The sequence below is a fragment of the Rhea americana genome, unplaced genomic scaffold, assembly GCF_003343005.1.
Source record: "Rhea americana isolate MKP2758 unplaced genomic scaffold, rheAme1 scaffold_131, whole genome shotgun sequence".
NCBI classification, from domain to species: Eukaryota; Metazoa; Chordata; class Aves; order Rheiformes; family Rheidae; genus Rhea; species Rhea americana.
The window spans coordinates 915,644-931,683 of record NW_028185384.1 but is presented as its reverse complement, the minus strand read 5'-3'; the positions used below and the strand labels follow the sequence as shown (position 1 = coordinate 931,683).

The following is a 16,040-nucleotide window of genomic DNA, read 5'->3' as shown; positions in this document are numbered from 1 at the left end:
AGGCAGCTGCACATTTCACTGCAACCGGACTAACCGCATGCCGCCGTCAAGAGGGACGGCCTCGCCGCCCCCGGCTCAACGCCAGCCTCGCCGCCTCCCGTGGGTCCGGTCCGGCAACGGTGCGACCGCGCGGCGGAGCTGGGCCGTGTGCCGACGGGGCCGAGAGCGGGCCCCAGCCTCACCGCGCGCGTTTCCGCGGTACGCTAGTTTCCCAAGAGGCAGCCTGCAGTCAGAGAAGATTAATTATACCGGAGCGGAGCGCTGAGGTTCAGGAATTTAGCAAAAGTAGATTTCCACTTAAGCTGATCTCTTCAGAYCTCACACGCAAGACTGCTGCAACTAAGTACTCGTCTGAAAGCACAGTGTCGTCAGCAAATCAGCCCGAGACACTTCTTCAGCCCTCTGCTCTGAGCTTCGTTACTGACTGTTCCGCAGATTGTTCTGCGGCTTTGGCCAAAAGGCCCCAAACAAACAAACAAAACCCCATCCTTTTCTGCATTTCATTTTATCATTTAAAAAATAAGAGGTATTAAGAACAAAGGCTCCAAGATCTGAACATTGAGAAAGTGCACAGAGTTTTAAAATATTCCAGGCTATCCAACTTTCCTTCCCTTTTTAAAACGCTGCTATGAGAGGTCATGGCTGTCATGATTTCAAGCCTAGGGTATACAGTTTTCTGCAGCAGGCTGAGCAGTCGTTTTGCTTTCCACCAGCCTGTGTGCGTGGTAGGGAGGAAAGCGCCACACTCACCCGCTCCTCCCGCCCTTCCGCAAGGATAACTACGATCCTGCCTCGCCGCTTGCGCCCCGTTCGGCCCATTCGCTGCACAAGGCGAATCGGACTTTTCTGAGCATCGAAGCAGACTATGAGATCGACTTCTCCAATGTCTAAGCCTTCTTCCCCAACACAGGTAGAGACCAGAGTGTTATATCCACCTTCACGAAAGCGTTTCACCACCTGAATAACAGATTAAAAATCGATTGAACAGGTTAGCTAGAMAGCTCCTTATACACATGTAGCACTTTTTATTAGCTTCATCCAGAAGCTGCAAAACTGAATGACATTTTAAGGTTACAAATGTGCAATCAGCCTTTCCAAATTTGTCAACTACTTCATTCAGAACTGGTGGTCAAAATGTAACACACTAATACTATCAACACCTGATTCGTCTTTTCTTAAATAAAGGAGAGAAAGCACATCTTATTCTGATTTTTAAATTTATGTTCCCAAGTTCACAATTAAGTACTTACAAATATATATATATTTAATCAAAATTTAAGGATATCTTTTCTCTATTTACAATAAAAAACATCCCCTAAGCAAACAAAAAAAAAATATTTAAATATTTTTCCACATTTTCAAATACGTAATATTTAGCATATCTTAACATTATGCAGACATAAATGTATAAAATATTTCCATTTATACAGTGAGTAAAATCTCAGATACTCTAGAAGCAATTGTGTTACATGGAAATTMACTAATGATACTGTAAGGCTCAGTCACCGCTATACAATCTACATTAATTATTCCTACAATTATTTATACAATGAATTCTCCTTATAACACCATTTCCAAATCTCATCTTCTCTTTACCTCAAGTTGCTCCTTCTGCGTGAAGCCTTTGGTGCTCTTCCCTGTGGAATGGCCAACAAAAGTCATGACTCTGACAACAGGATGGAGCCGGGAAAGCATCTCTGCAATTTCTTGCACGCTATCTCGAAATGATGAGAAGATCATTACTCTGGTGTCCATCRATTTGTTTTCAGTCATGTTTTGACCTGTTTAATTTAAAAAAAAGCCATAAAAGCATTTTTATATGTATTTTTAAAATAATAGTAATAATAAATAACAATAATATGAGGACAGGTCTTCCCACAAATTACAAATTCCCAGCTCTCGACCAACTCAAAGGTCAGAACATTTTGTCCAAATATACTGTATTTTGATTTCTCACTTATTAAAAAAAAGTCAATCCAAAATATCYGTAGACAAAATTGACAATTAGGAACTTCTCAGTCTGTTTAGGCAAACTGCATCATTCTCAGAAAATGCTCTGAGACTCACCTGGCCAAATGACTCCTCCCTGGAATCAAAGCAGTGTTCAAATTTTGCAGAATTTGCACCAGCTATGCTGATAATTTCTTATCTCTGAGGTACCATTATTAATGCTGCTTTGAAAAGCTCAAGTTTGCTGGTAAGGTCTTGAAGAGAAGTTTAAAATGCCTTCTTCCAAGGAGACTATAATGTGATTTCTAAAGTTGTTACTTAAGTGCTCAGAGGCAGATGAGGTTATCAATGCATGGCAATAAAAAGCTCTGTTATCATTAGTCCAGCACAGAGCGCGATGGAGCACAAGAGCTGTGTATCAGCGTTTTACAATTTACTGCAAAGAGTCATCTCCAGTTCTACAACCTAGGACTCCAGTTCTACAACCTAGGATCCTTATGACAGTAGAAAAATAAATGTCCAAAAACCTCTCTTATCTGCTGGGATCTACTGCATCTGAACAACCTGTCATCATCATTCTTTGTATTACACATTTTAATGGCAAAAATAACAATTACCTCAAAAAAAGAGAAGAAAATAACTGGTTTGATTAATTTACTCTGAAGTTGTGGATAGTACGGCATTTAAATTATCTGAGAAAGTGAAACATTGTGCCTTTTTACTCTACAGAGAGTTTATTTTGACAATACTATTACAGTCACACCCAGATGTTGAAATCAGTCAAAAAAAATGCAGCCATTTCATTAAATTCTCTTCRAACAACAAAATCTATTTCCTGTTCAGGCATTCAACGATCAGCCAATATACCACAAGGAAAACAGAACTTCATGGAAATCCAGGACATTACTTATAGAAGATTTTAACAAGCCAACTACCAATTTTTAAAGAAAAAACYCTTCCAATTTSCAGAGCACATACTCAAGTATTCCTYGCAGGCGATCATGCTTAGACTCCAGACAAGCCACAACTGCTCCCTTCCCATCACTATACTCCTGCAGCAGTAACAAGCAGAGAAAGAGCTGACACACGATTATCAACTACCAGGCAGGTTTTCCTAGCAAGGTGCCTCTCACCAGACACATATTTCTTACATTACACTGCCACAGTTCAGATTTTGTCTTTGGGCACTGAACTTTTTTCTTTATGTGTAAGGTTATCTCTGCCTTCCAGCGCACCAGCAAAGCCATGTGAGCAACGCGCCAGGCTTTTGAACAGTCCACTTTGTCTGTTCCTCCAAATACTAAAATAACCTGCCTGTAACTATAGTATCAAGCCTGTAAGACAGAAGCCATGGTATCAAGCCTGTAACTATTGTATGCTATGCCTGTAACTGTGGTATCAAGCTGTTTCCTGATGTTAAAGCTAAGTATGATTGAAAAATACATACATTTCTCTGACCAGCTAGCAAAAATTCCATTTCATTTTTAATTTTGCATAAAGGTGCACAGACATGCTTTGAGCAGCTTAAGYCAAAGTAGTCTTTGCTGCTTTAAATGGACAAGGTGCAGGTTAATCATTTTCCCCATTTCTTTCTAAGATAAACCTTGAAGTCACGGGTGGGTTATGAAAACTGCTGCCTCTAGTCAAAACAAATCTCACTCTTGAGGCTGACAACCAAGGTGGTTAGATGAGAAGACCTCCAGAGGTCCTGTCCAACTCTTCTAAGCTATTCTATGATTCCCACTACACTGTTTCAGTAAATTGCAGGTGACATTCGAGCTCATCTGTCAAGTACAGAAGGCAGTCCCAAGGAAGGCCTAGAAATCAAATGGCAAATATGATTCAAGATTTTTAACTAGGAACCAGAGAATTACAACACTGCTATAATATATTCTCCACAATTTGCCATGCTGAGCAGACTGATAAACCGTATATTCTAGAGTAAGTGCAGGCTGGACTTATTCTACTTACCTGAGTTCACATTATTTTCTGCCACTAACTTCATATTAAAAAAAATAGATATGGAATAATGTTGTTCACAATATTGTCATGACTTGAATAGCAGTAATACTCAGTATTATTCTGTTATGTCTGTTTTCATATTGTAAAAGATCTTATACTGCTGCCCTTTCCTCCTTGACCTTACCTGAAACCAGACTGACAAAAATTCAAGACACTAGCAGCCCATAATCAATCTGACAAGTAATCCAGGTATGGAAGATTAGCCAGGAGAAGCTCATTATGTGGAGCCATCATTTCTTAAGAACTGGCCAGAATGTTATCTTGCACTCACCTGAATTGCTGCTCCTGAAGCAGGGGTGAACATGAACAGGAATCACAACACTTAACCTGATCATAGCACTGGTTAGAAATGGCTCAGATTTTGTTCAGGCAAACTGGCACTACTCGTAGGAGTAATGCATAACTGGAACAAAGCARAATTAGGTTTGGGGGTTTTCTTTGCTTCTGTCTTCCCCCAGAGAGTTTATCTGTGACTCCCCGCATGAGTTTCCTGAAACAAATGCTGAGTGTATTTCCACTGCTCATAAAATTGTATTAGGTTTTTATTTCAGAGTCTTCTGATGAAGCAAAGATGTATGCACTGAAGTTTGGAATTTTAATAAGTACTCAGGTTTTTATTGATACACTTGAGACAAATACTTGTCAGGAGGAGGGAGAAATCAGGACATGGGTGTGTTTGCTCTTTAGTTAGAGTCCAGGAACACAATTTAGGGTGTAGCTACTTTTGTGCATGTGGGTTTTAAGATTACTTGCAAGAAACTGGGAGTCAGGGTGGAAGTACAGGTTTTGCGTTATTGCGCAAAGACATCATCAAAGATGCTATGACACAATGAATAACAAGCCAAATAAATAAAATGACAATGTATCACAGAATTTCTGTCCATCACCCAATACATTGGGTTTGGAGATGCATAAATTTAGGATATACAAGCTGGAGCTTACTACATTCCCTTAGTAATTAGGATGCCTCCAACTTTGTGATTAGACTGAATTTTAAAGTGCTTTCTAACCTTGCATTATAGGCACAGACTTCAGGATCAATTGTTTGTCCTTGTTTCAGATTTAACTATACGCATCTAGAGAACTGGTTTCAGGACACAGGTATTCCCTATGGTTGTTCTCCCTTTTAGCCCAGGCAAAAAAAGGATGAGCGAAAGAAGAATGCAATAGAAGGGTTCTAATTTCAAACTGAGGCCTGTGAGGTTATCATTCTTAGTAACTAGTTGTATATCATGAACTTATCTATATATTCTCCATTCATCTTAAAAAAGAAAAGGAAGTGAATTTAACATTAAGACCATCTATCATAGAGGAAAGCTGGAACATAGGTAGTGGTGGCAAAATATACATGTTTGCTAGCATTATTAAAAAGCAGTTCTATATTTATATTTGTAGGGGAGGAGGGAATTAACTTCTGGCTACACAGAGAACTTTAATTAGATATTTTCCATTCCTATATCCATACAGAAATGACAAAATTGTATGGAATAAAAAATACCAGCAGCACAGAACTTACAAATTTTTCCATTCTCAAAACCTGACTGTCAGCTTAATTCTACACATCTTCATTCRGTTATTTTAATATCATATTAAACAAAACACTAGAAGAACTTCATATTTTTATATAAAAGCGTAAAAGGAAAATTGATGCTTTGATGACGAAAGCTCTAGCATAAAGTAATAGCTGTAATAATCAAGACATAAAAAATAGTGGAAGCAGATTAAGGTAAGAATGAAATACTCAAAAGAAACTTACTTTTAAGGCCTTTCTGCATAATTTATTCTAATTTCAGATACGCACAAATACCCATGTATTACCAGTCGTAAGATATATTTTATGTAGCGGTCCAAGTCTCTACTGGATGTTTTAGGAGCAAAACAACAAAACAAAAATAAAGTCTTTCCAAGAGTGCCATAGTAGAAGCTGCCTCCTTCGAGAATTCATAAATGTTATTTCAATACTGTGCTGCCCAGTATTTCAAATTCCTTACAAATACCATGAGTAGACCAGGTAAATCACTGGTACCTCTATCCAATGTATTATCTAGTAGTAAATTAATTTATTTAGGTGCAACATTCATCTAGACCTAGGCACCATATCTGCAGCAACTACCAAATTAACATTACATAATTAGCTACGCCACCATCAGAGAAGCTGTAAGGTTGAGAAAGTTTCTGCCTTAGGTAAAAAGATTACCGTAAGCTTAGTTGCTGGATTACTGGCAGTATCCTCATACTCAGATACAATATGAAGACAGCAGTAGTGGCACAGACATTTAGTCCGTATGACTGGACAGACGAAACACTCTGTAATAATAGCTATAAACTCATTTGTCTCAAGTTTATTTCTTATAGATGTTGATTTCAAGAATTCTCCAAGGAAAAGGTATAAGAAAGACTCCGATATTAAGAATTGAGGGATTTTCTTCCCCAAAAATATTCAATTCATTTTTTCCTTTTGAAATTGCAGGACAGGATTGAAAGAGAAGAGGGACTATTTTGCTATTATAATTTCTCAACACTATAAGAATAATTGATCTACAAAAAATCGTTTTGGACCTTAATTCACTTTAATCATTTAAATTAATCAGAAAATATACTTTAGCAAATATTTTGTATTTGTCCTTTAAGTAATCATACATCTATGCTAATTGACTTATGTCCTTTCATAGAATCTCAAGCATTTTATCCTTAAACTCTAAGTGAATTGCATCGTTTCTCTCCTTAAACAAGTTATCAAGAGAAGAGTTCTTCAAAAGATGCTTTTTTAAAAAAAAAAAAAAAAAAAAGAACAAGCTCTGTAATCCTCCAAAGTATGCTACAAAAACTAATGCAGATATGTACTCAAACATGCATGTACACACTGACAAAATGAAACCTTCAATAATTTTCAGTCCAATTCAACATTACATTTTCATTATACTGACAAAGCCAAACATTTGAGTTTTTCTTTTCTGATAATTTATCTTTGATGGTTGCAGGCTACAGCACCAACTCACACATTAATGTATTATTTGTAACAGTATTAGCGAGAAGGTCTGACTTTTAAGGAGAGTATAGTTTATGATATCACTACTTTGAGAGCTGGCTTCTAGAGCAAATTCTGTGATTATAAAAATCACRAGACATTGTAACACCAGTAAAAGTTGGCTATCATTGCTTTACTAAGTGGTTAGAACAGTTAATATCAAATTAATAGTGATAACTTACAGAAAAAAACAATATTTGGATAGTTTTTAAAAAGAAGAGTTTTTTCACATGGAGGAGACACATACATGCAAGACAATAAAGAAAAACTTGACTAAATTAGGCAGTAAATAAGTAGCATATTACTCATTTTCAATCCACAACTTCAACTTTTCAGATACTTTAAGTTTTAAGTACTTACCAGAACATCCTTTATTCCAGGATTCAAAGTGTTTTGTTACAATTTCTTCCAATTTCCTTAATTTTGGATGACTATAAATAAATTCTTTTTTATTTTCAGACACTGGAAAGGACACAAAGCAATTAAAGATATAAGTACACCTGCAGTAAGTATAACGTGTCAGTGAACTTCATTTTCTTGCATCCTAACTCTGAGTCAGACAAAAATTCTTGATGCTAGTTCCAATTCCATTCACCTAAACAAAAACTTCAGTAAATTATTTACAGAAAAAAAACAAAATTTGAAAATTTATTACTACCTTCATTATGGTCACATTTTAAAGATGTACAGTCAGCCTACTTAAGAATATTTTATCCTTATATTTTGATTCAAATCAAAAGCTTCAAATACACAAAGTTCATTTGAAGGTCACTGGAATGACTAAAAAAAAGATAAATACAAAAAATCAGCCCAGTGAAAATTTCATCTTGAATGAAGAATACTAGCCAAGTATCATAATGAATGTCTTTGTGCATCTGCAGACCATGCACAAGTATCTCCTGTTTCATTTAACATTGKCTCTGCTCTATCAGAGTTTGAATTAAGGAAGAAGCAGAAAGTAAATGTTGTGTCTTTAAAAGGGAAATACTGACCTGYTCTTTCCTTGTAAAGACTTCCATTTGCTGAAGTCAGAGATGTGTCTGAAAACATGTCCCTTAGCTGCTGATACAGCTTCATGAAGTCCTCATTACGACCAAGTTCATTTCTTGTACGAGTTAATCCTTTGTAAAAAGTTTAAATATCTTAGTATTCAATCTCCAGAGTGTGTCTAATATTTGCTATCCAAAAGATAGACTTCTTAGAAATAATAAGGTCTTYTGGAGAACTAAAATTTACACGTTAGCTTTAGAAAACATAATAAACATTGTGTGGAGTTAATATTTTTTTCAGGAAGGACATCATTATAGAATTTAAACATGAAAATTATGTGGATAAAAAAGCAGCCTTGGCCCTATTGGGAAACCAAGAAGTTTTATGACAGCTGCTTTACACCAGAGAAACTCTACAACTACTATAAATGCTTCCAAGTACCCAAAGAAAAGGGAGTCCATTGCTAAAGCTGTTTCTTGAATAATTTTATGACAATGCTGTAACAAATTTTGTTCTACTGGAACCAGAAACCAAACTTACCAAAACCAGTACAAAAGAACTAGTTATTAGAAATATTTTCCATCGGTTACCTTTCAATAGTGAATAGGACCTTAAGGAATCTGAGGAACTACAAAATACATGAAATGCTTTCCAATGTCTAGGTCTAACAGCAGCACTATGAATTCAAAATGATAAATTCTGCACATACAAAAGTAATAAATTGCAAAAATACCAAAAGTATTGTCACAGAAATCACAAAAATTATTAGCATACGCATACTGTCTATTCTATTACATACTATTCTATTCCACACATAGATAATATACTATGTATAATATACAATGTATACCATACATTCTTGCTTTAGATGTAGGAGAAAAGCAATGCAATTTAATGATCAGTGCTGTGGGCACAGTAGCTTTTATAAGCTAGCACACAGTTACACAGCTAAGTGGCCTATTTGCAAACCAAAAGAAAGCAGGAAACATGGAAGCAACACCACGGGCTATTCCAGACTGCTGGACCCTCCCCTCCCACATCCAGTGCTTCACCAGAAACCTGCAGGTAGACTGACATCACCAGGCAGAAATTTGCGCCCTCAAAGGAGGCACCAATTCCAAACTAGCTAGCAGTGCAATCCAAGAGGTCTGAAATGACTGCAAAGTGTTGCACAAGACTCACAATATTCAATGATAGAATTAAGAAAATAAAATGAGGCCAAACAGAAAACACTACTGCATCACTGTATGAATTCCTGCTGTATCCACATCTAGAAGAGTGGACACTGTTCTTGCCATCTCATTTTGAAAAAATGATGTAATAAAACTAGAAAAGGTACAGAGAGAAACAATGACTAGAAGTATGAAATATTCTCTACGAAAATGTTAAAATCAGATGACTTCTGCTTAATAAAGAGACTTTCTATGACTTGATGAGGAAGAGAATAAGAATGTGATAGTTTAATTTTCAGGTGAAGTTGTTCTTGATCAAGTTTGTGGTGAGGATGCACAAACGTCAGTTACAATAAAAGGACATAAAAGAAATGAAGGGCTGGAAACAGAGTACTCTACTAGCAGCAACAAAAGATTATGTTGACTAAAAGTGATCATTTCACCCCAAAGAAAAAATTTGCCCTCGGTGATGAGAATAGCATCATGTCCTTAAGGCACAGGCACGTATGAACAGAAACGCACGCCAAGGACTAGTTTAATCATTAACAAGCAGCAGCAGTGACAGCGAACCAGGCAGTACTACAGCTAGTYGGACCTGAGTTAGAGATGGACTTCAAAGGCTTGTATGTCAAGGTCGCCTTGCTTTGACTAAAGAAGTATGCYCGACACTTGAAACCTCCCATATAAGCCCTCCCAACACCTTAGTCCAGTGAGACTACAGCTGCAGCAGAAAGGCAATTATAGATACCGCAGGTAAGTAATTTTTCTACAAGACTACTAACAARAGCTTTCTAGAATAGTTACACACATAACAGCCCTCATCCTGCAGACACAGAGAATCACAAGACTAATTTCAATGGTAAAAATGAAGACAATTCTTAAAACAAAGTTCTTCATATCACATGCAAATCAGTGYAGACAGAGCTGTAGATTTCTAACCCATCTATACAAACCAGAGTCCTAACCTCTGTGATATTCTCATTAACTTGGAACAAGTACTTTGCACTAAACTGCTATACAGAGTGGAGGGCTCCAGAAAGATCAGGAATTCTGGATCTACGTGAGATTCAGCAGAAATCAGAATGCTTGTGACGAGCGTGTCAGGTACATACTCCTTCAGGGAGCAGCACAGCAGAGACAGTCAGCAATGCTGGCATTACCCAACAGTTCTAGGCAAATTCAGGCACTCAGACACATTCAGTATTTAACTTGCATTGCTTCTTGTTTAYCTTCTTCATTGCACTTCATTTTTAGCACTGAACAAGGCGGGTAGCTTAATCAAGGAATTTTATGTCAAGCCAAAAATGTCTGCTTGAGGCCTATCACTTATGTAATATTATGGCACAAAAGAGAATCAAGCAGTTGCTGTTATATCGAGTGGCAAACTTCTTCACTCAAATCACTTGCAACACTCATCAGTGCAACAGATGGGCTGGGGAACTTAGACATAGCTAAAACTTAATCACTTCAAATAAAACATATATTTGTCAACTGTACTAGAGCTTCGGTCCAACAAACTTCTCAGATCTCGATGAGGACATGCATGTATACTGCAGTCACTGGAGAACTTCCTCATTTGATTCGCAATCCAGAATAATGAATCTTACATGCTGGATTCGGTCAACCTAATAAATTGAAAAACAAGTGCTACCTATCCTGGGGCAAGGAACCTTTTCTGTTTTTCATCAGCTTGCTAGGACTTAGATTATTTTTACCATAAATATCTGGGGATCTCAGTCCTCTTTCAATTACACCAAAATTTCAAAGCTAGGCTTAGAGAACCACGTAAGATATGGCACTTGACGCAGCTTACTCTGGACTATATTCCCATAAAGAACAGCAGTTCTCTAGAGCTGATGCTGGGCTGATCTATAGCCACAGACTCATCTAACTGGACTTGAGGAACCTGTGCATTTGCAGGAGCAGCTTTTGAGAAGAAAGTGAAAGAAATCAGCAAGTACATGCATATTAGTGAGAGGGCAGCTGAGGACATTATTCATTTTAACCTTGATCTTAATTTTTTAATCTTCCTAATGGGAAAATGTGCATATATATAGAATCCTTAGAAAAAGAAAAGTCTTACATGAGGAAAGTGAAGCTCATGTTCTAAACCAGGATAAGACCTTGTCTATAGTATAAAGAAAGGAATTACATATGCACCTTAGTAAGTGGTGAAGTTGTTGCACAGTCAGTGTAGAAATTCTAGTGATGCATCTAAATTTGTAGTTAGAAAGTCTTCTGGCAAAGATGCTCAAAATTCATGCACACACTGTAACTATTTTTGTTATAATAGGAGCTAAATAAGGGAGGACTTGCTTCAAAAGGTCAAACCSTTTCTTGGTTTAAATTGTTTGATGGTTATTTTTTGCCTCTCCTGAGATACTACTGTCACTTACTACAAACTCTATTTGTGTCTTCCCCTATTTCAAAACTGCTCCCAGACACACACATTTGCTTTCCCAAACATACTATATAACTATTTCTAACATTGAATGACATTTCCAATAGTGATGAAGGGGGATCAAAAGCCACTTACGTTTGCAACCTATTCATTAAATTAACTATTTTGAGCAAAAGTAACTATGTATGAGGTAAATTAAATGAGAAGGAATGGGGTCAAAAGAAAGGATGTTTCTGAAGACTTTTCACCTTTTGATCCATCCATAATTCCAAAAAGGTAGATAAATAATGATCGTAATCCCATTTGCAGCAGTAGCTCATAACCATGATATAAACTGATACAAAGTGCAAAATCTCCTTCAATTGTACCTTGCTGTATTCCCTGTGAAAACAAAAATGACTCATTAGATTAAATTAAGGAAGTCAATAAGCAGCAAGAATCATACTCCAATTCTCATGACAAATATTAGATTAACATCTGAGAAATGGACACAAAGAAAAAAGTAATGCGCAGTGAGTGTTTTGTCTATCAAAAACTTCAGGAGATAGGTTACTAAATTCCTAATGATCAGTCACAGCAATTTTCTCTTGCCATTCAAATTATTTCCAAAATACTTGCATTATCTTCCAAGATTAGCTCATTACTTTCCAACGCAATTCAAAATTTGACTGTTGGCATGTATAGCTGAACTATCCATCAATATTTGATTAAAAAAAAAAGAGATTTGTGTCATGTCTGTCTAGACCACAAAATTTAAGTTAGGAAAGTTGTCTTTCCTACTGTGAACTACACTTCCCAACATTCTTTTTAAGGTACACTGMCTTTTTTTTAAGGCAATATTCTTTCTGTTTTCAACTCAATGGCAGTTCAACTSAAGTTTACAATTCCATGGCAATTTACAGAAAAATAAAAGGTAGTAATGCAGTTTTAAGGTCAAAGTGTAGTTTGGGCAGTCAGAAAGTGCAATGCAAGTTCTTAGAGTGCTTTCAGTTTGCAAATGAAGCTCTTTGTTTTTTCTTTAACTCTCCTATACTAGCATCAAGAAATCTGGAACAAGTAAGCATACTTTATCCCAAGGCTACAAATAGAATGTTCCAATGGAAATGTAAGTTAAAACATATCAAGAAGCTTTGTGAACTATGAAGTATTACTATTTATTTGATACTCTAGTAACACAAAAAAAATTATATTACATTTACCGCGTTTTGTGAAGAAGGGTTTTTTCTAAACTGATCCCTTGCTAGAATTATCTGATACTTTGTAAGGCTGGGAATATCTCGCCTTGCTAAAACTCCTATTTTAATCAGGCGTCCAGCAAATGCTTCTAGCACCTGCAAACAAAACAAAACAAGGCACACATGAAATGTGAAGGTAAAGATATTTAGCCTTTTTAAGTAATTTTATTTTTACTCTTGATAATGTATAAAATAGAAAATAAATGAACCATTTGTGTTCTTTGAAAGGTATTTTGTAAGCAAGGCAATACTGATTTCTGAATAATTGGTTTCCATAACTGATGGTACCCTGGTGCTTTGGCTTACCATAATGCTCACTTCATGCTTTGTATCCTATACAGGAAGACCCCTAACCCCCCCAAATCACCCCATATCCATCAATCACCCGACAAGCACTATCGCATGCTGTGCTTTTGTAGTCCTGCAAGTACTGACTGGCCAGGGAGGAAGAGGGAACTAGCTACTGCACTCATGTTGCAGCTCCCCCTCTCACTGGGAACACTAATTTTGATGTCTTTTCTCCCAGGCCATTAGTTTCAGGAAAACTTGTAGGAACACATTCAGCTTTGAGAACTTTACATTTCCACAGGTAATTTAAACCAATAGGTTTGAAAGTCGTGTGTGCAGGGAGGGGGAATGAATAGAGGAGGAGTGACTGTCAGGCAGATGGACACAGCTGGGAAACAGTACTGTGCCTCGTTTCCTTTGGAAGCCATGTAAAATGCAATTTTGTTTTTATACATCACATGTACCTGCTTTCCACATCAGTGAAACAAGGGAAGTGACCTGCACTAATTCATCTTAATCCTGTTTTTCCTCTTTGTTTCTCTGCCTTAGGTGGTCAGGATTTTTTTCATAGACTTAGTTTTGCATGAGTGCTAACTCTGCAATAATTGGACTAATCAGATTTGTACTACAAAAACGAGTGACAATCTGTTGGCCCAGTTGGCTAACAGTACCAAAAACATCTTGGTATGCTATAGCACAATAACAAGCTTCTCCAGAGACAGTCTTGACTTAGTCTGACAGGAGATAGTTCTTGATACCTGTTTACATGCATATAGCATTTCATAAGTTTCCTAAGCATTTAAACACCAGTTTAGCTGAAACAGTGTTGGTAGGAAAGAAGGCTATAGCATAGTAAAGTCTTGATTTTATTTATTTATTTTTTACTGTTCTTTCAGCTCACTGAAAAACAAGTCCAACTGAAACAACAGTTTGGGACTTCTAACAGAACTGATTTAAGTAAGTCTTCAGCTTCTGATGAAGACAAAATGCCCTAAAAGGAAAGGAAAAACAATTTAAAAATACAATGCATGTTTAAACACCAAGTAACAATGCTATTTATCCTCTTCTTATTTTTAGAGTATTCTGGGTTATTAGAGTCTGTTAAAACACACTAAGATTATCAACAACCACTGTCTATTTGTACCCCTTTGCTACAATGGCAACAGTCTAACTCCTCTCTACTTGGTTTGGTTACTTTTACAATCCGGTACTGCTTTAGCTTCTCGCTCTGGTTACGGTGCCCACAYAGCCCTAAGTGGGAAGCCCCGAGGAAAGGGGTGGGAACAATCACAGCTGCAATCGCATTAATCCCAAAAGGGATCAACAGCGCAAAGAACTTTGAAACAGCAAATGAGAAATTGGGACAGCACCAGCTAAAATGAGAAAACAATGTATTGGGGAACTTCCACACTGCAGGCTCCGCGTACCCAAATCCGTTAAAAACAACACGCTGGAGTCAACAGACTAAGCAGATTATAACAGATACAGGCTGGTGAGACATAACAGAAATGAAGCCTAAATCCTGACTACCACCTGAATACTTTGGTGCATCTTAGGTCGCTCCTCCTCCCTACTCGAGGGCCTTCAGACTGGGGTACGAAGCCTCGTGCAGCTTGTCATTTCCACRTCAGATGAGCTGACCCCAGCTCACCACCCCCGGTTGGAAAGAAAAGGCAAGCTACGCCTGCGTTAGCAAACGGTACAGGCCAGAAGGAGCAGACCTGCAGGGAAAGCAGTCGGTGCTGAGGATCAGGGCSCACCCCGTGTGTGTCAGCAGACTTTATTTCGGGATTAGTCCCCACACCCTGAACGCCCGCACACAGTCAAGGAGCTCAGAGGCAGTTCTGATCTTCAGGTTTACTCTCACCTACAGGAAATGTGGTCCATGGGCTCCCACACTGCTCCGTAGTGTAACACAAAGCAAACACAAAGCAAAGCACGGTAAGCAGGGACAGACAAGGGATTTCATCCCAAAGCATTCATCCCCATTAGGACTAATGGACTAATTAGACCAAAWAAACCACTAATATAAACACACCCACAGGGGCCTGAAGGCAAAACAGAAAYCCGCAGCAGCAGCACAGCCCGCTTCCCCCCCACCCCCCAGGGTTTCTTAATTTTCTTATGACACACAAAAGAATGATTCTGTTGATCCTTTTTGAGATGGTTCATGGGTTACACAAAGTATATTGAGAACTGTACGCATCCATCTCTACAGGATTTTTGGGTTGATTTGACAGGCTAGCACCAATTAGAATGTACACCATTGCTAAGAATTTCCAGAGGAAAGGAAAAAAATCCAGTATCTTTTATTTAAAATGCAGTCAAAAACATTCAACAAGAAAATAGTTTCTCATACTTGGTTTAACCTTAAAGGTTGAAAATTCAAAATTTTGTTTGTTGTTGTTACGTTGCTTTTAAATCTAACCTGTATCTGATGAGCCACTTTAAAAGGAACAAACTAGTARCATCAGTTCCAGCCTATAAAAAAATGTATTTCAAAAAGTGGTCACCATGCAAGGCATAACTCAGTGCGTCTCATTTTAATGAGATGCCATTAAAATCACAATTTACCCTCTCCTCAAACAGTTCAGTGATAAGGATACTCTAGCTACTAAAGATAAAGCTTTAATTATTTCTCARGTAGTAGAAATGGAGTCAGTCTCTGAATACAAAAATGTTTCCTTAAAAAAGAAATTAGTGTTAAAAAGCAATATCCACGTTGGTATGATATTGCAGTGCACACGTATTATGTGTCATACTGGTTGCACAGCTCTTTTTTAAAATTTTCCATTACATATTTTTTTGTTCATCTCTTGACCTGGTTTATAACATTTAAGAAAATTACATTGTCACTGTGTATTCAATGTACAACCCCTGTCTGATTTAATCATCTTCTACAAAACAAACCAAGATAGACTGTTATGAAAGACAGCAGGATCCAGTCACCTGTA

The 16,040-nt window shown here is 37.4% G+C and overlaps 1 protein-coding gene across 1 annotated transcript in view; it reads right to left on the bottom strand.

Annotated features, from left to right (window-relative positions):
- Positions 1-16,040, bottom strand: part of FANCM (FA complementation group M) — a gene marked incomplete at its 5' end in the record, with an annotated part of 79,095 nt that overhangs the window by 37,945 nt on the left and 25,110 nt on the right. Inside the window, 6 exons of the mRNA XM_085297874.1 lie at positions 751-957; positions 1,597-1,781; positions 7,361-7,462; positions 7,993-8,121; positions 11,812-11,944; positions 12,763-12,894. Of these exons, the coding sequence (XP_085154000.1) occupies positions 751-957; positions 1,597-1,781; positions 7,361-7,462; positions 7,993-8,121; positions 11,812-11,944; positions 12,763-12,894 (888 nt within the window). The remainder of the gene's footprint in view (positions 1-750; positions 958-1,596; positions 1,782-7,360; positions 7,463-7,992; positions 8,122-11,811; positions 11,945-12,762; positions 12,895-16,040) is intronic.